At 38.4% G+C, this 23263-nt stretch overlaps 1 protein-coding gene across 3 annotated transcripts in view; it reads right to left on the reverse strand.

The window, feature by feature from the left end:
- Window positions 1-6287: 6287 nt before the first annotated feature.
- MACROD2 (mono-ADP ribosylhydrolase 2) overlaps window positions 6288-23263 on the reverse strand; it is a 1930060-nt gene continuing 1913084 nt past the window's right edge. For all 3 annotated transcript variants that reach the window (XM_070421435.1, XM_070421436.1, XM_070421434.1), the window contains exons 17-19: window positions 15321-15398; window positions 12253-12321; window positions 6288-6378 (exon numbers count right to left, since the gene is read on the reverse strand). In XM_070421435.1, coding sequence (XP_070277536.1) covers window positions 12260-12321; window positions 15321-15398 — 140 coding nt within the window. In that variant the 3' untranslated portion in view covers window positions 6288-6378; window positions 12253-12259. The remainder of the gene's footprint in view (window positions 6379-12252; window positions 12322-15320; window positions 15399-23263) is intronic.

The raw sequence follows: 23263 nt of genomic DNA on the forward strand, positions 1-23263 counted from the left end.
GAGAATGGGAAGAAAAGTTTTCAAGTTCAAAGCATGGGAAGCATTTGGCCTGTTCTAGGAATGGACAAAAGGTCAGTGTGTGACAGCACTGTGAGCCAAGCAGAGTCACACAGGATGAGGTTGGAGAGGCAGGCCGTACAAGTCTTCCCTCCAGGTTCTGCGCCGACAGAACAGTCTCTCTAGGGTGTGGCTGTTCACGGTGCTAGAGGGAAGAAGAAAGCATGAGTCCTCAAGCTTCTGTCTGATCTGAAATATGCCATTTCTGCCCGTGTATCATGGGCCAAAGCAAATTACACTGTCGAGTCCAATTTCAGTGGGGTGAGGAGGTATACTCCTCTTTTCTTCTGTATTCCTAGATTCACTGTAGTTATAAACAGAGAAATGATTACTTAAAGTGATTTACAGTGTATCGGTATTTTGTGATATGTATTTTAAGAGCTCAAATATTCCACTTGTCTAGGTTTTTATAAAACAACTTTCTCTGATTCTCATGGGTCCTTAATTCAGAGGCAAAATTTAAATCAGTAAAAAGGATTTCATATTTACTGCCCAACTGTAAGGGTTGTTTATTCTTTTGGTTAAGCGTCTTGAGCTTAAGAGGGGCCATTTGCCTGTAAGTATCAAATAGCAGAATCTAATGGCAATAATTTAGCAAGTGCTTTTCGAAATGGCAAAGTATAATGTCTTGGTACTTTATTCATGTTTAAATTTGTAGGCGAGCACAGGAATGTATCAGTTTTTCCATCTTCCAAACCAAGAGGTGGAGGTTTATTTCTCAAAGCCCCACAACTGGGCAAGACCATCTTAAACAGTAATTTTTATCCCTTTTGGCCTGAGCACCACCACTAAAGTTAAGCAACATTTAACAGTACCTTTGGTTGAAGTGAGGCAAAGAGGTAGAAGTATTGGCTAGAAACATAAGAATGACAGGCAAAGAGATGAAAAACTGGCTGCAGATTAAAAACTATATCTGGCCATGCTTGAATCATGTCACATTCTCTTTACTGTCACTCTGAAGCATTTGTGTTGAGGTTGCTCCTTGCAGCATAAGACTGTACTTCCTACAATTTTTTTTTTTTTCTCACTGAACTGTTTACTACTGGAATATGCTCCTCTGGTACAACAGTTTAAAAAGCCTTATTTTCCTTTAACTATTACATTTCTGACTTTCATGGATAAAGGGGTTGACTTTCTTTATTGCTTTCTAGAACAACAAACCAGATAGCACCTCTTCTATAGGAAATGGAGGGGATTAAATTTGATGGAACACAGATTTCCATTTTCAAAGGATCATTGAGTTTTTCACATAGTGATTCTTGTTGATTAATTGCCATACTCTTAACAATTATGTAATTCAATCATAATTCTATCAACAATAGACTGAGGAAGATCATGCCTGAGTGATCACATAGCCAGCACTGGGACTGGCTCATAAAAGATGCTCAAAGAGAACCCCAATAATGAGTGATGGGGCGGGGTCCAGGATGGCTCAGATTTGGGAAGTTTTGTCCACTTGCTCCTAGCACTGGTCTGGATGTGCAGCTAAACTGAAGAACATTCGGTCCGAAAAACCATTTGAAAAATAGCTGATCTGAAATACTGTGAGCGGGGAGTGCAGAGAGGGGACAGAGAAATGCATAGAGAGTAAGTGAAATCATGCAGCTGCACAGCTGGAGAGCTGGAAGGAAGGTGTGCAGCCCCTGTTTCCTGGGAGCAAGAGGAGCGGGGTCTCAGCCCCAGGCAGGGATCCCCAGTCTAGATCCCCAATCCACTGCCCATGTAGCATTGGGCAAGGGGAATTAGTGGTGATTGGGTCCAGCTGGGCGAGCAGTTCAGCCCACACTGTCCCAGGCCCAGAGCAAGTGCTTTGTTACAACATCTGCTGGGAAGTTTGCCCCAGTCTGTGTTGGTGGAACATGGGGCCAGTGGAGGGGTCTGACCGGTTCACCCAGCAGTGAATCTGAGGGCCTGTTTATTCTCTGAAAGAACTTTTGGCAGAGAGCAGGACCGGGTCAGGCATAGTGCCCCAGGGGAAAGGGTCGATCCTCCTCAACTCAAGCACAGGGGAGGAGCCCCTTCCTCCTACCTGCTGAACGGCTCTGGGCTGGAAATCTGCGCCTGTGATGCTGGGCCTGGCAGCATGGGGGACTCAGACACCTGGCCTGGTAGCCTAGGGACACAGACAATAGTGTGTTGAAGGCAGGGGCTAGGTAGAGGGGGGCAAAGTGGGGGAAATAGGGTACATGGGTAATATGGTCAACAATAAAATATAAATAAAAAATAATAATGAATGATGGGTTCTGAAGGATGTACTGACGTTCATAGAACCATTGGCTTTATCTTAATGACTTGTATCTTGCACCTCAAAGGCTAGTGTGATTAGCTATCTAGTGTTGAGAGGAAAGTTACACAATGGGATTTGCGTACAGTTTATAGTTGAAAAACATGGTCAAAGCATTAACCAGTATTAGAAAGGGAAGAATGTTGGTAAGTTAAAGTTGATTTAACAGGGCAGTATTAAATACATATTTGCAACCAAAAATAAAGTATTTAATGTTCATTTTGAGTTGTTAATTGCTCATGGCTAAGGAACAAATTGCACAAACCACAGATAATTCCACCTTATCCTCTCAAACAAATTTTATTTGTATTCTGCTCTAACAAATATAGTATGAAGGCAACAGTTGTTTGGGTTCTTAGTGTATGGCAAAGATGAAAAGAAACAAACAGATTTAGAAGCAGTTCAGCATTTAAATGCTGGTTTAACATAAGAGGCACGTATTATTCTACTTAGCAGTTTATACCAGATATCAGAAGACATATTTTTCCTTGCAAGCCACAGACTACATTTATTTGCATTAAGTAAAAACATATCTTGATCAAGAAAATTACTATTTTTTTCTGATTTTCCTTTATATCACAAATGTCAGGGTAAGGCAAATCCTTAATGAATCATATGATAAAAAACCCTACTCCCCAAGAAAATATATTAAACATTCTGCTAACTTTGTTATTTGTCAAAGCAAAGCCGACATGCACCACATACAGGGGAATGTCATTTCAAATCAAGTGCATCAAGCAGAACTGAATTAATTCACAAAGAGGCTTTTCAGTGTTTCACAGAAAGATTTACAATTAGCTGCGGTGACTAATATGTGACCCAGTATCATAGACAGTGTTCCGGATGCCTCCTTTGTATGTTTTTATGAAAGAAGGATTGTCCATCATCTGAATAGTTAACCAGCCAGAGGACAAGCCCCTTTGTCTCTCCTACAGTCAGTACCTTTTTAATTAGAACTATTCTGTGGAAGGCCTACTTCGTTCTCTGTGTGCAAACATGACTAATGGGGGGCTGTTTCCCACCCTTATCCGGTAGCCCCTCATGCCACATCGCTGGGCTGTAGTGTGGCTGGGAATTGACATCCAGAATTCACGTGTAGGAGAGCCAGTCGGCTTTTCCAGCTTTCCATCGTGTAGCTGTGCAATGACAGTGGCAGTGAAATGAAGATGTCTTCTGTTCAGTTGTCTCTGATCTGGCTCATGGCTAGATGTTTAATATTTTACTATTAAAATGGAAATTCACTTCATCATTTATTTTAAAGCATAAAATCTTACAGCCCAATAGCAATCAAACAGCATAAGAAAACAAAAATGAAAGCACAATTCAATCATCAAATGAAGGTTAAACAACTTTGAGAGTGGGGCTGAGGACAGTTACTCCCCACCCTCTTACTTTCCTGGCCACAAAACTGACTTTCCTTTCTCGATAGTGTTCAGGCAGAGAATGCCTTCCTGGCCTCCCCCACATTGAAAATAAACGAATAAAATGGCTGCCCTGGGTGATGAAGAGAACACCAGGACTGAAATAATTCCAATCCCAATGTTCCTAGCAGGTATATTAGGTCTCTTTCTTCTGTTTCCTCTCTTCTCTGTCATGTGTAGTCACAGGAATGCTCCCACCTGGTGTGCTCCCACCAGGTTGCACTTGTCAAGTGCTTCAGAAGAGGGACAGTGACTTTCAATTAAGTTGTAAAGATCAGCCCAGCAGGTGTGATTCTGTGGTTGAGCATAGGCCTATGAACCAGTCAAGGCTTATGTCTGGGTTGCGGGCTTGATCCCCAGTGTGGGATCTGCAGGAGGTAACCAATCAATGATTCTCTCTCATCATTGATGTTTCTATCTCTCTTTCTCCCTCTCCCTTCCTCTCTGAAATCGATAAAAACGTATTTTAAAAAGTTATAAAGATGACATAAAATATGAAAAAAATAGTATTAATATGGTGTCGTTTCTTGAATTATTTAAAATGAGTCTTCTCCAGCCCCCCCCCCACCCCCCTGAAAGTGATGTCTAATGGCAGTGGAAGGCTGTAGAATAAATGGCCGGAGACATGGCCAAGTTCCACAATCATGAGGTCACTTAAAACAGTGGTTCTCAACCTGTGGGTCGCGACCCCTTTGGCAGTCGAACGCCCCTTTCACAGGAGTCGCCTAAGACCATCCTGCATATCAGATATTTACATTACGATTCATAACAGTAACAACATTACAGTTATGAAGTAGCAACGAAAATAATTTTATGGTTGTTTCACAACATGAAGAACTGTATTTAAAGGGCCAGAAGGTTGAGAACCACTGACTTAAAAGAAGCATTGCTGCTAGGTTGATAAGATTTTTTTAAAAATATGGACTGTTAAAAAATCATATTACATATGCAGAACTGTAACTCACACTTGATTTCAGTATACCAAGTAAACTATGCATAAGGGCAGCAAATTCAGAGAGGCCAACACAGCTTTCACAGAAAGATAAGGAATTGAATTTCCATAGAGGAAAGGGCAAAACTGAAGAATTTCATGGAATATTTAAAAAGCAAAACATCCTTTTATTTTAGAAATACTCGATTTGATCCATTACTTTTATCCCTGTACTAAGAAAAATGTATATAAATAACTTACAATTCTAAATCTCTTATAAGAAAGATGGATTTAAGAAGCTATGCAAGAAATGATAACAGTTTCCACAGCGGGGGTGGAGGGGGATGGTCTTGGAGCCCCAAGAGGCTGTGGGAAGCAGTCATCTTGCCTCACGAGGGTCCTTGTTCATGTTGGCTCTTGGATAGACATTTGTGATGTCTGACCTTTTCCTGGTTCCTTCACCCCTGTGCCGACTGTACTTCTGGCCTCTTGGATCTTAACTACAGCTGCTCCCCCCTTTAATGGTCATAATCTGCTGAGAGAGGGGGCCAGCTATCACATTAGTCTTGGACTTGGCATGGGCAAGCCACACTGTTGAAAGGGAACTGGAAGCCAAAATTGCAAGTGAGACCTCTGACTGCCTCTAATTTCAAGTGAGAATCTGCTCTGCAGGCCATCAAACCTTGGGTAAAGATAACATGTTTTATTTTTATGAAAAGCATGTATATAAAGAGAGATTCCAAGTGGAGCTTTTAATATCACAGGCATATGTTTGGATCCTAAATGCAGCAGCCCCCCCCCCCCCCCCCCTTAACTAAAACACCGAGAAAAGTGTCATCCCTCAGGATGGTGTCACACTGACTCACAGCCCACTGGGGGGCTCCACACTGACGCACTCGGTAAAGTCCTCACAAACCGAGAAAGCTCTGCTAAACATCAGTGTCAAATAAGAACATCCCTGCTCTCCTACCCATGGAAGGAGAGGCATGGAAGCTGTCAGGGCCTGCCCTCCTGTACATCTCTGTGCTCGGCTCTAGATGAAGCCCTGCTGGCGTATTCCTCTCTAACCACATGTTCAACAAAGCTGTAACCTGTGCCGTGGGAATTTCTGAAGAAGGTATCATTTTCAAGTCACCATCCTGACCTTTTCCCAAGTGATTTCTGAGGGTTTTGCCCATTTCCTCTCCTGTCTCCTTTGCCTGTGGATTATACTGATATTGGGCTTGGCGATTCCTGAAATTTAGCCTGCAGCTTATCAAAACAATGGTCTTCCTCCTTTCTTTGAAGAAACGACTGTCCAACCAGCTTTGTGAAATAACTGAGAAAGCAGACAGGGCCAGGATACACATGTGAGTGCTAAACCATGACGCTGGGGTGCAATTGTGAGAAAAAAGACAGAAATTGCAGGAACAGAGCCTGAAAGATGCGTTAATGTGGGTCGCCCCACCAAGTTAAAGAAAGGTTCTTTTCTTTTTTCTTTTTCTGCAAGTAAAAAGAACAAAATGCAGCTGAGAAATTAGAGCAAAGGTTTCCCCATCCTTGCGTGGGACTTGCCTCCCCCACCCCCACCCTCCTCCACAGCGCCCCTGCTGGTTCCCACTCTTCCCCCAGGGCCAGCAGAGGCTGTAATGCTGAGGACTGGCATCTACTTCCATTTCTTTGTTCCTTTGCTTCATCTTGTGCCCCTGCCAAAGACAAGGAGAAACCAGCTCTTAGATTAAAGATAAACCATCTTTATAAGCTTAGCAAGGAATATCTTTTTTTTAAAAAATCCTCAACTGAGGATATGTGTTTTTATTGATTTTAGAGAGATGAATGGGAGGGGAGAGAGAGAGAAACATTGATGTGAGAGAGAAATATTGACCAGTTGCTTCCCATACTCATCCTGAATGGGGATCGAACTGCAACCCAGGTATGTGCCCTGACCAGGAATTGAACCTGCAGCCCTTTGATGCATGGGAGGACGCGTCAACCAACTGAGCCACCCGGCAACGGCAGGAATATCATTTTAATACAATAGTTGCCCCTTATCTAAGTGGAGGGACACGTTCAAAGACTTCCAGTGGATCCCTGAAACCCCAGATAATACCCAACCCTATATATTCTGTTTTTTTCTATACATCCATACCAATGATAACATTTAATTTAAGAACTAGACATAGTAAGAGAATAACCAGAATTACTAATATTGAAATAGAATAATTATAACAATATACTTTAACAAAATTACAGGGATGTGGTCTCTCTTCCTCAAAATATCTGGAATTTCCATTTAATATTTTCAGGCTGCAATCAACAGCAAATAACTGAAGCCATGAAAAGCAAAACTCTAGATAAGTGGAACCACTATATAGCCATTTAAATGTTTCTCACCCCTCAAGCAGGCCTAGGAATATTTTATTTGATTATCAGAGGACTTTGGATATCTAAGCTGTAATTGTTGGCACATGGTATTTTTAAAAAGCATCTTAATCACTTTAATAAATGTATGCCACACTGACAAGTTGCTTCAGCTGATGGGGATGATTAACCCAACTCTTCAAAGTATTCTTTTAAAAACCTCACCTTGACTGTCTGTGCCCTCCCTTTTTGGGACCATTCATACACTCTAGTTTCCAGAGCTCAACAGAGAAATCATAATAATCACAAATTATATACAATTTATATAATGTTGATTTGTAAAAGTTGTTGATGGTTAGTCCACATTTTGAGATCTTATGAAGTCTCTGCTGTGTTCTCCACCTGAGAGGACTCTAAGAAGATACCATGCCTTACAAGAGCCTATAGACTTTATATTTTTAAAAACAAGGTATAAATCCACATAGAGAGAAATGCACAGGCCTAAAACATACTTCAGTCTGTTTTGAAAAAATGCGTAAATTTAACTCATACCACTATCAAGATGTAAAGCATAGCCATCATCCCAGATCAATGATTGATCTGATTTCTGTCACCATAAATTTCCACATCTCTCCAAGGAAGAATTGGAGCAGATGTCCTCAAGGCTAACTTTCTACTCTGGTATCCTATGAATCCTTTTGGGAAAAAAATACCTTTGAGGATTGTAGGTGTATGTAAAAGCAATATTATAGACAATTTAAAAAATATCCATAAGTAGATAAGAAAAGAAAGAATCCTGCATAATCTTAACATTAGCAATAACTTCTGTAGTTAATATGGTATTTTTAAAAAGCATATAATGAAGTATTTCCTTATAGGATTTTTCTGTATCTTTCCTACATATATACATAATTTTAACAATGAAAATTGTAAGCATGAAGAAAATTACAGACAATAGTATAACATATTTAGAATAGATCTACTATCCAGATTTAATGTGTTAATATTTTTCAGATTCCCTTGTAATGTTTTATTTTTAATTTTCATTTTACTTTAAGAAATAAAACATTACAGATAAATTAATTTAATTTACAGGTAAAGTAAAACTATTTCTCTTCCTTCACAGAATCCTGCATAATCTTCGCATTAGCAATCCTAATATTGGTGTGAATCAATAATTTAAATAGTTCTATACTTTTAAATACATATATTTATAACATGAACACACATAATAAAAAGTATATAGCATTACTTTGTATATTACAAAATGTACATAAATAGTAGTTTTGTTTTGCTCTGTTTTTAACCACACACCAATTATTATTATAAATCTATAGTCAATATTTATTTTGATTTGCTTTTGTGCTTACAATTTTTCTTAGGTCACAATTGTTTCCTGCACCCTACTCTTCCATCTGGGCTCAATTTTCTTCTTCCTGGTGTATATTTAGGAGCTTTTAAAGAATTTGAGTAGCATTTTTTTTTCACCTGAAAAATGGCAAATACCATTTTCTTAAGTGATAGGGCAACTAGTCCAGAACTCTGTATTGGCAATTATTTGTATCCAAGTTTTGAAAACTCACAACTAGTCCACTGTCTTCTGACCTAAACATTTGTTGGGAAGCCTGCTTTTCACACAATCCCGACTTCTTTCTAGGTTAGCTCCTTCTCTCTCAAATTGCTTTAATTTCTTCTCTTTGGTGTTCAGCAGAGCCTGCATGTGGATTTATTTTAAATGTACATCTTTCTTGCAACTTATTGTTCTTCCTTTAATTTAAAATTCATGACTATTATCAACTCTAATAATTTCTGTCATCTTTCAAATATTGATAATCTATCTCCTTTTAGAATGCCTATTGAACACAAAACATCTTGGTTATGTCTTATCCTTCACATCTCTTCATGAGTCTTTTATATTACTACACTTTTATTTGCTTTTTCCAAATTATTGTTAATTTTTCATAGTGTTGCTCTTATTTTATATCTGCTTTTCATCTTTTTGTCATTTTTATGTATATTTACTTTATCAAGTCTTCAAAATTTTCTACTCTCTCAAGTGCTTATGGTACTAATTATCCTGTAATTTTATCCACCGACTCTCATTTTTGATGGATCACTTCCTTGTGTGTTTTATGTCTTAAAATTGTGAACTCGCCCTGGCTGGTGGGCTCAGTGGTTAGAGTATTGGCCTGTGGACTGAAGGGTCACAGGTTTGAATTCCCACTCAAGGGCACATACCTGGGTTGCATGTTCCATCCCCGGCCCTGCTATGATGTAAGTGGAAGGCAACCAATGTATATGACTCTCCCACATCAATGTTTCTCTCTCTCTTCCTATTCCCCTCCCTCCCTCCCTCTTTCTCTAAAAATCAATGGAATAAATATCCTTGGCTGAGGATTAACAAAAACAAACAAATATATTGTGAACTCATCTTCAGATATTTTTTCTTCTGTGACATCTCCAAGTGATATTTCCATTTGCTACCTATAATCAACTATATACATTATTTTCTGTTTGTATATGACTTTGGATGGCATGAATTTGTTGCAATCTCATGGTGCATTTATGTTTTCTACTTATGATGGGAGTCTTTTTTCTTTCTCCATGCTTTCTGAGCTGAGAGTCCCAGATTTATACATGTAGAGGTATCGGTTCCTGCTTCTTACCCTGAGTGGCTCAAAGTCCCAGGTGGGCATTAGAACCCAGACCCTAGCCATAGGGCCTATTTCTGCATCAACAACGATCTGTAGCCCTTAGGGTTGCTGCATCTCCAGCTCACCAGATTATTGTTTTGGCTTTCATTTTCCTTGTTACTCCTGGTGCCTTTGCTTTTATGACCATTGAGCTTTGTACCTTAAAATATTTTTGTTATAGTTTATTTCTCATTTATAAGTATTTGTGTTGAGTGGAATTCCGTATTACTTCCATTGCTTCAGTAACCTATTGCTACATTACAAACAATTCCAAAACTTAGTGGCTATAAAAATAAACTATTTATTATTTCTCATGATTCTATAATTTGGTCTGGCATCAGCTGGGCAGTTTATCTGCTCTAGGTGGTATCTATTAGCACCAAAACATCACAGAAGATCTCTGAGTTTCTCTCCATGTGGCCTTTGTCATTCTATAGATGTGCCTGAGCTTCATATAAGGTGGCTGGATTCCAGGCGCGGGCATTCTGAGTGAGCAAAAATGGAAGCTACAAGGCCTCTTGATACCCAAACTGGACGCTACAACCCCTTCCACCTGCCATATTTCTCCAGATTTCTGTAGTTCCATAACCATCTTTACATGCCCTCAAATACTTATTCAAATTATTTTTACATTTGCAGAATGTTCTATTTCTCCATTAATCTGTTTCCTTATTGTTATTTTTGATACCCTTGATTTTTCACAATTATAAATTACAGAACACGAAACATTTTTGCATTATGTCTTTGATCTTTCTAATTCTAATTCAGTTTCACTGTAAGTTCTTTAATTTCCTTAAAGGTATGATACACAGAACTAAAGGTTAGGTTCTTTCTTCCTGTTGAACTACCAGTTAACGTTTACAAACCTAACTGCCTAAATATTTCTGTAGCAATCAGTGAAATTCCTCAGGTCATACTGTTCTCTGTGACACCTGTGTTAAAAAACACCTCACTATTGTTTGAGGAATAATATGGTGACATCAAAGAATTTGTACTTGGAGTATCTAAACTTCCATTGACCAGCCAAGTGACCCTGTGTGAGCCCCTTCTCTTCCTGGAATTGAGTTTCCTTAAACTAATATTGAACTTTAAGTTTTGACAACTCACTCATTTGGGTAAAGGTATAAATTGGTGTTTATTGTCAAGGAAAATATTTTGACAGTGATCACAGAAAACAGATTTGCCCTGGTACAGTATCTGGAAATTGAGCAGACTGGAAAATAATAGTGTCTATAAGAAAAAAAAATCCAGACAAGAAGTTTACAGTTGTTGCCAACTAAAGGGCAAAAGGTAAAGCAACACTGAAGAACTTGTATTTATAAGGTTCAGGTTTAGTCTCACTTCATTACTTTTCAATGGCACTTCTCTGCTATATCATTTTTGCAGCTTAGCAGTATATTTAAAATATATGAATGAGGTTATCAGTAAAAAAAGAAGACATGTTTCAAGACCATGTTTGTGTGTGTTTATAATTTTTTGGCAGTCCTATGCTATACATGCATTATGCAAATTCTGTTATATCTAGTTTTAAATGATGTTCAAGATCATGATGGGAAGGACAGATGCGTGTGTATTTTCACGTTTTCAAACGTTGTTCTGCTGTCACACTAGGACTCAAGGGTCTGGTGCCGCAGGGCCTCCTTGGGGTGCAGAGACCTACTGAGAAGATACAGGGAGTGCAGGGTAGTGCTGGAGGCAACAGTGTCAACACATTTGTGCCTTACACTAGACAACCCACAATTCATTTATTCCATGGGGTTTTTTTTTTTAATAGCTAACTATTTTAAGTTAGAAATTGGAATAGCAAGCCTGACTTATTTCCTCTAATTTTTCTCACCAGCTTTCAAGATATGGAAAAGACTTATAGACCACTCATCATTCTAGATATACTTCATTCTCTGCTGAGAGATTTAGTGTGTTGGTCTGGAAAAACTCCTCAGTGTGGCCTGGCCCAGACTTTTATTTGCTTTTGGAGTTCCCTGAGGCTCATTCAACTCAACAAACCTTTGTGCAGACATACAGGCCCACAGGTAGTTGTGCGAGAGGTTAGGATATGAGACAGGTTTCTTTCTGCCAAACATACTCAAGGGGCTTTACACATTCCCCAGGGCAAAGCTTTAGTTGTTATGCTTAAAAAAAGATCTACTAAAACAACTCAGCAGGTAAATTCTGGAAAAGCAATACTTCAGAATCAGCTAGGGGCTGCTGAAATAATTTAATCACTCCAGGAGGCCAGGAGGTGAGATGAATGGAAAACCATTTTTTTTTTCTTGTTGTCAAAGCTCAGAAAACCAGAGTACTGCATGATTTGAATATGCTGTGGCTTTACTTTTTCTCTGAAAGATGGCAGGCTTCTATGGAAATCTTTGCTCCTTACACTGTGTTATTTGGTATAAAGATTTTTAAAGTTTAGCCTGATCCATGCTGTGGGACTTGGTAGAGTCGAGGGAAATCCAGTATGCCATTTACAAATAGTTCCTCAGACCAGTTTAACCAATTAAAAATCCCACCACAAGGACAACTTACCTATTAGTTAATCTTCTTGCTGACTCTCTGTTGGGTCATTTACACTGTCAACTTGACTATTCATTTCAACTATAACCAGAAAGGAAAACAAGGTTAAATATTTATTAAAACCAAATCTCTTAAACACATTAAAATGGCCTATGACTTGATACTTTTCTGACTTCCTGTTTTATACCTCTTTTCAGTTCATTTTCATTCATTTATGATTTTAGGGTCATTCTTGTGGATTTTTACTGAAGAGAAATGGGGAGGGCAGAATTGCCTTTTTCCTGACTTGTAGAAGCTCAGTTGTCATTTCATACCAGACTTTTGGGTTGATATTTGGGGTATATGTATTACCACCCTTAGATAAATTCAAAGGCATTAGTAGATATATAAGGAAACAAAGAGAAAACAAAGCAAAAGAGATCATTGATCTGCAGAGAGGTAAGCAGCTCCCTTTGAAGGGGCTATGTCAATAGGCCTCTTTGTTTTGCCATGTTCTCAATTTTGAAATTCCAAACAGACCTTATAAACCTGCCATTGGGTGCAGCGGCAATAGGCACCATGAAATAGGAAAGCAAAACATCTAACCGGATCACACAGAAATAAAAAAACCTGTGCTTTTACTTCACTGTGTGTCGTTCTAGGTGAGCATTTGCATACAAATAGAATTCATAATGACTGCCATTGTCCAGAAGTAGCCAAGAGCAGGCATAGCAATCACTCTGGACATTTTCAAGGGTCATTGGTTTAATTAGGTTGATATTTTTAAAGCATCAAAGCCCATCTTATAAACGGAGAAACAATACACAAATGGACAGTGGCTAGGCCATATATAACAATAGAATTATAACTTAAAACCTATGCAGCAACCAGCCCAGGCAACCAAACCACAACCTCTGCAAAAAATTGCTCAGCATGGTCAGTGACTGCTAGGTTCCATATGCTAGCCCCAACCAGGAAAAGCATAGTATGTCCCCAAGCCAGTCGCCTAAGAAGTCCCACTTCTGCTTAGCCCAAGTGTCCTTTCCTCATGCCAAGAATTTTAATCAGAGGTTGCTTTGAGCCTCCCCCCGCTTTTTTAAACATTTATTTTTTATTGTTGAAAGTATTATAGATGCCCCCCTTTTTTCCCCATTGACCCCCTTCTAGCCCACCTCTGCCCCACCCCAGGCTTTCACTGCACTATTGTCTGTGTCCATGGGTTATGCATATATGCATATAAGTTCTTTGCTTGATCTCTTTCCACCCACCCATGCCTTCCCTCTGAGATTTCATAGTGAGGGACCTGGAGAGTATTATGCTAAGCAAAATAGAGAAAGACAAGTATCACACGATCTCACTCATGTGGAATCTAAAGAACAAAATAGACTGATGAACAAAATAAATTCAGAGATGTAGAAACATGGAGCCTCTCTTTTTGTAAACTATAAAAGTTTCTCACTTCCCTGCCTGCCTTTGAGTTGCTAATGGCTGACACTTTGGTAAGCTCTGAATAAGCAACCTTTGAGTTTTCTCATTTGGGTAGCCTGTATTTATTTGCACAAAATCAACAACTGAAATCAGTTTTTCTTGAACTTCAAAGCTTGACTAAAGTAAAATAGTGGCAGATGCTAGTTTTCATTCTCCAAAGAGGTTTGAAAGAGGGAATGACATCATGTGGCATCCCACGCAACTCTCTCTAAAGGAGGAAGGTTTGAAAAACAGGTCTCTTTGGTCTCACCTGGGTTTCTAATGACATGTGAGCTCATTCTAAACCCAGGTGTAAACTGGCCAGAGGCAGACGTTTTACCTATATAAAGAGAATAATACAGGGACTTTCAATCCTGGTCTACAAAACTTTTGTAAGTGTGCCCATCTCAGTGTGGGAGCATAATAAAATATAGTTCCAAAACCTATTAATAAATGTTACTATAAAAGCATTCCATGATTGAATACATTTGGGAAAAGCCTGTAGTATGCATGGTGAATCTCCAAGTAAGGACTAAAACTTAGTACTTCTCACATTTATTTCTCTTGTATTCAATGAGCATTATATGGGCTTGGGCTTGGTGTTCTTCAGAACATGCTTTGTAAAAATTAGTTATGACCTATATCTACAGAGGCAAAACCAGGCTGGGCAAGTTTTGTTCAACTGGGCGTGACTAACACGTGGTAGCTTTTAATGGATAGATTTGGTATTTAAAAACATTATTTTTCTAGATAATGTTTGCCCATGAGTGAAAAATCAGTTTGTGAAAAAGGGCCTATAGCAGGGGGGAATACCCAGTGCTATGGGAAACTCTATGTAAAACCACTAAGTAACTTCTACCAGTGGCTAAATTTTTTCCAAGGTCATTTATTGACTCAAAGTAATTTGCAAGTAACTCAAACAGCAAGATACATATAAACAGTTGAACACTGATCGATTCTGTTTCTCCTAAGCTCTGTGGGACAGTGGAATGAAATATTTATTAAACCTTATGTGCCCAAACAGTAGTTTTTTCTAATGCAAGTAATGACCTTACAAAAGGTCCCCAGCAGGAGTTGAGGGTATGCTCGCATTTCAGAAGCTCCAATCTTCAGTTGCTTTCAAAATGAGATGTGAATAAAAAAAAGGTTTTTGTAAGTTTATTTCTAGGGTGCTTTTAGAGACTCAGTACATATTTGGCCAAGACATCAGATGTGATGCAGTGAGATAAAGTGATGAAAGTCCAAGAAAGACCTTAGCCCAAGCTCAAGCCAAAGCTCTGGGGTGGTAACAGTGGTAACAGTGGAACAAGCATTTTTTCAGAAGTAAGTGATGCTTCTGTAAAGTTCACCAGCTAGACTTCCTGCAGTCCAGGCTAGCCTTGGAATTACCCAGCGTGGCCTCATTTTTTCGAGTTACGATTCAACTGAGGCACATGCTGTTTTTTAAACTTAGAGTCACTGTTTTAAAAAGGCTACCAATTTTATTAGTTCCTAGTAGAAAATGGTTTTTGAACTTGACTTTGTCCTAACGGAATGTGTTAATTCATAGACTAGTGAGCTCCCTTAATCCTAGATTACACACAGGAAATGTGCCGCATCTGTAGACTGTCTGGGCTCAGCGCTTAGGACCTTACCATCAGGACTTGCGGAGTTTTCTGTGTCACAGGAGCCTTCGCTTTTCATAAGAACTCTAGGCGTGTCCTCGCCTTGAGCTGAAAGAGTGAAAGGAGACAGTCCCTTGATGAACAGAGAATTAGAGGTGTCTGACTGCCAACTGTTCTGTCACACCCCCCCCCCCCCCCTCCCGCCGCCCTCTCAAATTCAAAAATTTTCCTGGGACTCAACTTCTTTTGTAGAAAAAGTTAAACAAGAAAATAGTAGTTTGAACTGTTGGAATACTGTAGTGCTGCCATCTTGTAAGTCCTCCAATTTGTGAGACAATCACATCTATACATACATACACAACTTTTAAAATTAGAAATCTGGTGTCATGAAAGCGGGGGAACTTGGTCTAATCAGAATAACCTGCAATTTAAATTTAGGAAAATTTGTATATTTGTGTTTAGGTAGCTTCACCTTTGAAGAGAGAAAAGAAAACCTACTTTGCCTTAGGCTTGCCTGAATGAAGAAAGATTCATTCCCTTGGCAATGAGTTTCTTGTTTAAACACAAATGAATGGATTAGTTCAGGGGTGGGCAAACTTTTTGACTGGAGGGCCACAATGGGTTCTTAAACTGGACCGGAGGGCCGGAACAAAAGCATGGATGGAGTGTTTGTGTGAACTAATATAAATTCAAAGTAAACATCATTACATAAAAGGGTATGGTCTTTTTTTGTTTTTTTTAGTTTTATTCATTTCAAACGGCCGGATCCGGCCCACAGGCCATAGTTTGACCATGGCTGTTCTAAGGCTTGTCATCTACTCACTGTGACTGAGCTGTATCATGTGCTCAAATGTAGCAATAAGGGAATGTTGTTGTTTTTTATTGTAAGAAATTTCCCAGATAGTCAACATCCTCTTATTTCTTCAGTTAAGTATCTATTATGTTTTCACAACTTGAAAAGCCAGAGCATTTGAAAATACAAATACACATGTGGTGTGCTGGAAAAGCCATACTTTCAGCGTTTTAATTATTTCTGTAATTTTTTAAACAGAAGATTAAATTCATGTTTATTACATGAGTGTTTGTTGAGCCTGTAGTATATTAAACTTGGTGTGCCTGAGGTTGAGAATGAAGCAAGGTTGGGAAAGATACAGTTTATAATTTCTTCAGAGGAAAATACCTTCAAAGATGGAACTTGCACTTTTGTAATGATTTACTGACAATAGAGAACTATGACTCAGAGGTGACCAATCTCTGAGTCTAGATGTAGTATGTGAAGACATATAAAAGAAGCAAATTTGAGGAAGGTAAAGAAAGACATTTTAGATTTGAAGTCTGAAGTACTGGGTCCTTTCTGTGAAGATGCCAAACCAGCTTTTGCATCCAGGGATGAGGAAGAGAATTATGAATTAGACATGCACGTATTTTGGAGACATCAGTATAGAAGTAACCCTGATGATAGGAGAGAAGTCAGAAGGACGATAACACAAGAAGAAATGGAAAGACTCATAGGCTCCCAAGCCCTTCAAGGACAACATAAGAGTAACTGTGTTCATGAGTTCTTTTCATTAGTTCCTGGGGCTGAGGAAGAGAAAACAAAACTTAGGACTTCCAGCTGGACTTAACACTGTATCATATCCTTTCTCGCTCTGCCAATTCTAGAAAGTGGACCATTTTTTAATTTTTCATCAACACATTCTTTAAAGACATAATCACAGAAAAAAACATTGGTGGATTTCCCCAAGCCTGAGAAGAGAAAATATTTGCTGACTATGCTTGAAAGCACAGAATTAATAACCAAAAATGGAACTATTTTACTTTATATAAACATGATAAATTGTGGGTAGAAAAAATACCATAAGCAAAGTTTAAAAAAAGAAAGGTTATAAATTGAGGAAAATATTTATACCTTTTATCATAGACATCTTTAATACATAAAGGACTCTAAAATAGAGATGAAAAAGATAATACGATAGAAAAAATTTACAACAGTTCATTAAATTTTTTTTAAATGGCATGTAGTCATGTGAAAAGATGATTCACTTTGCTAATAAGGAAGGAAATGCAAATTGAAATCACATTAGGAAAGGAATTTCTGCCTAAGGTAGAATGCTATGATGTAGCCTAACCCTTGTACCAAGAACAGCTAGAAACACTGGAAATCTCTCTCTATATATAAAGCCAGCGGCCTAACACCATAATGCCGTCACAACCAAATGAGCAGTGGCTCTTGTGGCAGGCAGGGTGGGGCATGAGCTACTAGCAGCAGAGAGCTATGAGCAGTGGAGGACGGGGTGCGAGCTACCAGCGGCGGTGGGCGGGGCGGCCAGCTGAGGCAAGCAGAAGCTAGCTATTCGAGCATGATTTCATGCGCGCTGGGCCTCTAGTATTATATAAGACCTTATTTCAAGGCACCCAAGAGCCATCAGTGCATCACAAAGTTCAGGAGGTGCAACATAGTGAGTCTAAAATTCTACATGTGCCAAGTTGAACAGAGCCTCTAGAAGTCTTCAGAGGTTTGGAGGGGTAAAGATAAGAGGGAAAGACAACTTGGAGGTCAGGGCCCACCAAAGAAGAGGGGCTCTAATAAGTGCCTCTAGTTTTCTGTAGGGTCTCCTGAAGGGTGAACTCTGGGGACATGGATGAACTTGAAATAGACCAGCTCTTTAAAGTAAGTGAAGTTATCAGATTGCTGAGCTGGACAGTTTTGTGTCCATTAGCTAGCTCCTCTCTTGCTGGCCTCATCTTAGAAGAACAGAGTTTTTGAAATATTATACTTATGCACTTTCCCTAATCTACCTTCACCTAACCAGGGTAAGCAGAGATCTCACCTGTTAGCTTTTCTCTACAAGGCCTTCCACTATTTGTGCCTTTCATTTTGGGCCTGGATGCAGCTGCTGCTGCTTGGAGTAGAGATACAGAAAATGTTTTCTGTAGGTTGCTTAATGAATAATGAGGATCAGAATAAAGGTCTCTGAACAACTTCAAAACAAAAACAAAACACACACACACACACACAACCCCCAAAAACCCAAACCCCAAAACTGAAGTCCAATATTTAATCAATTCAATTCCTAATTTTATGATATTCTCTGCTCTGTCTCACCTGCTTTTTAGAAGAAAACATAAATCCTATTTAGGAAAAGATTAAACCACTCAGAGTCTCAAGTTATCTCTACGATGTTTTACACAAAGTGTCCAGCATTTAAAAAATTACATGGCATTTCAAAAGAATAAGAATGAATCACTGAAAACCAAGAGAATAAGACAAAAGATAGACATAGTAGAGATCCAGCAATAGACACAACTTTAAAATAATGATTAATGTATTTAAGAATTAAATGTCAAATTGGAACATTTTCATGGCAAAGAAGTTGGTCAGATTACTGGAGACTATTAAAAAATCAGATATAAATTCTAAAACTAAAAAATATACAATAATTGAAATTAAAAATTTAATAGGTAGACTTGGCAGCAATTAAACAGGCTAAAGATAGCATTAGTAAACTGAAAGCTAGTTTAAAAGAAAAATAAAGAGTAAAGTATAGTTGAAAAATTATGGGTGATAATTCCCCCTGAATTACTGGCAGACGTCAAATCACTGTTTCAAAAGTGTTATGATCCATAAGCAGAATTAATACAAAGCAAACCTCACTTAGGCCAACTTATGTAAAATTGCTGAAAGTCAAAGTCTAAAAAAAATAAAGCTATTTCATAAATAAAAATCCATTAATTTCAAAATAGTAACAATAGGACCTATAGATGACTTCTCAACAGAAATAATGGAAACCAGAGACAATGCAATGACATCTTGAAAGTGCTAAAAGAAAAAAATCTCCAATATAAAATTTTGTACTTAATAAAAACTTCTTTCAAATTGTAATGTAATGTAGAAACATTTTCAAAGGAAAAAAGTGAAATTAGTTATCAGCAGACCTACCCTGAAGAAATAGTTTTCACCATACTAAAAAATAAATTCTGGATAGATTATGAAACTAACTGTGAAAAGTAACATAGAAAAAAATCATCACATCATTAGGCAAACATTTCTTACACAGGAAAAACAAAGCACTAACCATTAGGGAAAGACTGACGATCTGGAAAACATTAATCAGCATCATTATTTTATCAAAACACACCATTAAGAGAATGCAAAATAAGCCAGTGGAAGAATATATATACAGTATAGGTCATTTACAAAGACTCTGTACTAATACATTAAAAAATCAATATATGAAATAACATAGAAAACACAGGAAACTCAACAGAAAAAAAAGTAAGACACAAACAGATATATCACAAAAGAGGATATCCTGGTTGGCCACTTAATTTTTTGAATGACTTTTACCAAATCTCATAGTACTTAAAAGCCTTGGCTTTTTCATTATTAAAATGACTATAAAATGGTCTAACTCCTTGTCTAACTCTCTGGGAAACTATTAGAACTAATTAAAACATAACATTATTGTTATTTTAATAAGAAATAAAAGGAAAGGAAAGGAAATTTAATTGATCTAACACTATTTAAACATTACTTCCTGGACTTTCTCCTCAGGTTTGTTGTTTCTAATGGTAAGATGTAGAGGTACCGGTGGCTGATTCTTCCAGGAAATTGCTTTCAAACTCATTATAATCAATGGTAATAACTTGAGATATTACTAATGGAGAAACCTCCTTGACATTAAGTCAGGATGCTAGCCAATTAAACAATGCTCAATGAAAATGAAGGAGCACCCAAAACACTTTTAAGAGCTGGGTGAGAGAAGAAGGAAGAAGTTGAAGAAAGCACAACCCAAAAGGCAAATCAGAAGGTAGTAAATATTTAAGTTGTTGCCCTATGTTTTGTTTTAACTTAATCTATAATAATAAAAGTGTAATATGTTAATTAGACCAGACATCCTTTTGGATGTCCTTCCAGATGACCTTCTGGATGAAGCCGGGGCTGCGAGAGAAGCCCAGGTTCCAGGTGCCTGCTGGCGGCCGGAGGGAAGCCCGTGTCCTGGGTGCCAGAGGGAAGCCGATGCCAGAAACCGGGGGAAGGAAGGCCTACTCTTGCATGAATTCCGTGCACCAGTGGGTCTCTCGGGCTGGCCTGTGGGATCTGGCCGAAACCGAATTCTCCGACATCCCCCAAGCAGTCCCTGATTGCGAGAGGTTGCAGGCCAGGCTGAGGGACCCCACCTGTTCACGATTGGGGCCAGAGAGGGACATGAGAGGTCCAGCCAGCCAGGGAGGGACTGTAGGAGGGCTCCGGGGCATGTCTGGCCTGTCTCAGTCCCGATTGGCCAGACCCCAGCAGCAAGGTAACCTACTGGTCAGAGTGTATGCCCCCTGGTGGTCAGTGCATGTCATAGCGACTGGTTGACCGGTTGACTGTCTGCTCCCTGGTGGTCAGTGCACGTCATAGTGAGCAGTTGAGTGGCCTTAGTATATCATTAGCATATTATGCTTTGATTGGTTGAACGGCTGACCGGTCGATTGGACATTTAGCATATTAGGCTTTTATTATATAGGATATAATACATTCATATGAGAACCTTTGGCTTGTGCTGCCATGTAGGAACAGATTAGCATGAGATGCAATGAAAAAGAAAAGCAGAAATCAAGGTTCTGGAAGCAGAACGAGGCATAGTTTGTTAGATCTGCTTTCAAAGACTCTAAAGGTATGTTTGGTAGAAATTGTTCATTTATTTAATATAATGATGAATGCATATATGTGTGTACATGTGGTGTGAATATATGACTATGTGTGCATTCAGTTGCATAATTATGTGACTATGGATGTGCATATATGTATACATGTGCAAGTGTGTATTATTTGTGTGTGTGTGTGTGTGTGTGTGTGTGTATGTGTGTATATATTTGGAAAGAAAAAGAGGAATGACAGACATTTGTTATTCTGGCATGTGTGGAACTGGTATTACCCTAACGATTTCTCTCCTGCTGAGCAATGCAACTGAGTGTCTCAGAGAAATGATTCTATTTCCCATAGACAACAGAATCTGATCAAAACAAAAATTGCCTCTACAGTCTATTTATTCCAGTTTGCCTGTCCCTTTCCCCATTTTGATTACTGCTGCTTGAAACACAAACAAGAGGTATATTTTAGGGCTCCTAGCAGGAGATAAAGATACTGAAATAGAAGGAGTCTGGAACATTCAGTACCATTTTAATTTTAATTCACCAACTGCACTGTCTTCCTCAAAGCCTTGATTATGTTAATCCTTTGTAGGTCAGTTGCATTACATAAAAAGTAATAAATGAAGCAGGTCTCATCACAAAGAAAAGATACTGAGATGCATATAGAATGCAATTAACCAGATTTGTGAACACATAAACACAGAGAGATGTTAGAGGGACCTTCAAGTTTTTCATTTGAGATTTGTGTTGGCAATACATTCCATGCAACAAATGGAATTACAATTATTTCTCAGAATGTGAGTTTTGTAGGTGTCATGACAGCTATAGACAGCAGGGCCTGTCTGGATCTGGATTCAACATTAATGAATTAGAGTGGTGTTGACTTAAAGCAAGACTCTTGAACCATCTTCAACACTTTTGTCATATCTATGTTACAACTCTACTATTAATGCTAAATTAGGTTATTTTTCAGAAATGTTCTCTTCCTAGCTTCTATCCCTATGGGAGTCCACTGTCCCTTGGCATTGGCTTGGCCTTGGGATTTGCTTTGGCCAATGGGATATTAGCAGAAGTGAGTCAAGCAGAACCTTGAAATGAATTTGTAGAGTTGAGGCTTTCCCTCTGTGTGCCTACCTTTTACCCCAAGAAGAATAAGCTTTCAGGAGCAGCATATCTAAAGACTATAAGACATGAACTCCACTCACAGCCTGACTTCCTTTCTGGCTCAGATGATGTGGAGCCTCACATACATGAACAAAAGTATAGATGATTGTTCTAAGCCCCAGAGATTGAAGATGGTTTGTTATGCAGCATTCTTGGGCAATAGCTAAAGCATTTGATACGTTTTTAATGGACTCAATCTTAATATTGCTTCTTAATTTTGTTCCATAGCAATTATAGTCATAAATTATGAACTTGATTTATGCCTAATTTATAACACATTATAATAAATATGTTAATTTCTACATAATCAAAAATTGTCTTTAGAATTATAGATGGTGCATGCATGGAACTTTATTAATGTATATAGGTGAGAGGTTTCTTAACAAGCTAAACTCTGCTGACTTCATAATGGTATTGAAATGGAAGATAACTGTTGTTAAGAGTTTATGGCATTTGTCACAATCATTTAAATTATAAGCTCAAGTGGAAAGAGGCTATTATTCCACATGCATAAACATTGACTTATGTTGTTTTGAAGCTACTGATAGTTAGAGGAGATGAGCTTAATTAGACCTTACTTTACCTTAGACTGCTAAGTTCACTTTCTAGGTGTAGAATCCAAGGAAGAACAGACTGTTAATGAAAATACAGGACTTGAAAAGAAGTTGAGTTGTAGTAGTACACTGTGTTGTAATGATATTTCCCTACAATCTCACTTTACGGTCAAGTCACAAACACCACTTAAAATTATCTTTAAAAAGTCACTTTTCTCATTGATGTGGTTACGGTAGCCAGGAACTAAATATGTTTAATCTCACAAAGTAAATTCCAATCCTTGGTAGTGGCATGGGCTTACTTATTTATATAGCTGCTTCAGTGGCATACAGGTTTCATAGCCAGGTGTTTTATGATAATACTAGTGGCCTGGTGCACAAATTCATGCACATTGAAAGGAAATTAATTAGAAGAAATATTTTAATATCGCTATTCATCATTTCTCTATAATAGAAGTGTCAACCAAATTCACAATTGACAATGACAGATCAAAACACATGTGCAATTATGTATGGCGCATGCACAAGTCAACTTAGCCTTTTATAGATATAGAATAAACTTGCTTTATTAGACCTGCTTTCTGATTTAGCTAAACTTTTCCCAGCCCAGTGAAG

The sequence above is a fragment of the Myotis yumanensis genome, unplaced genomic scaffold (assembly GCF_028538775.1).
Source record: "Myotis yumanensis isolate MYYU_CA2020_CCGP unplaced genomic scaffold, mMyoYum1.0.hap1 SCAF_7, whole genome shotgun sequence".
In the NCBI taxonomy this organism is placed as follows: Eukaryota; Metazoa; Chordata; class Mammalia; order Chiroptera; family Vespertilionidae; genus Myotis; species Myotis yumanensis.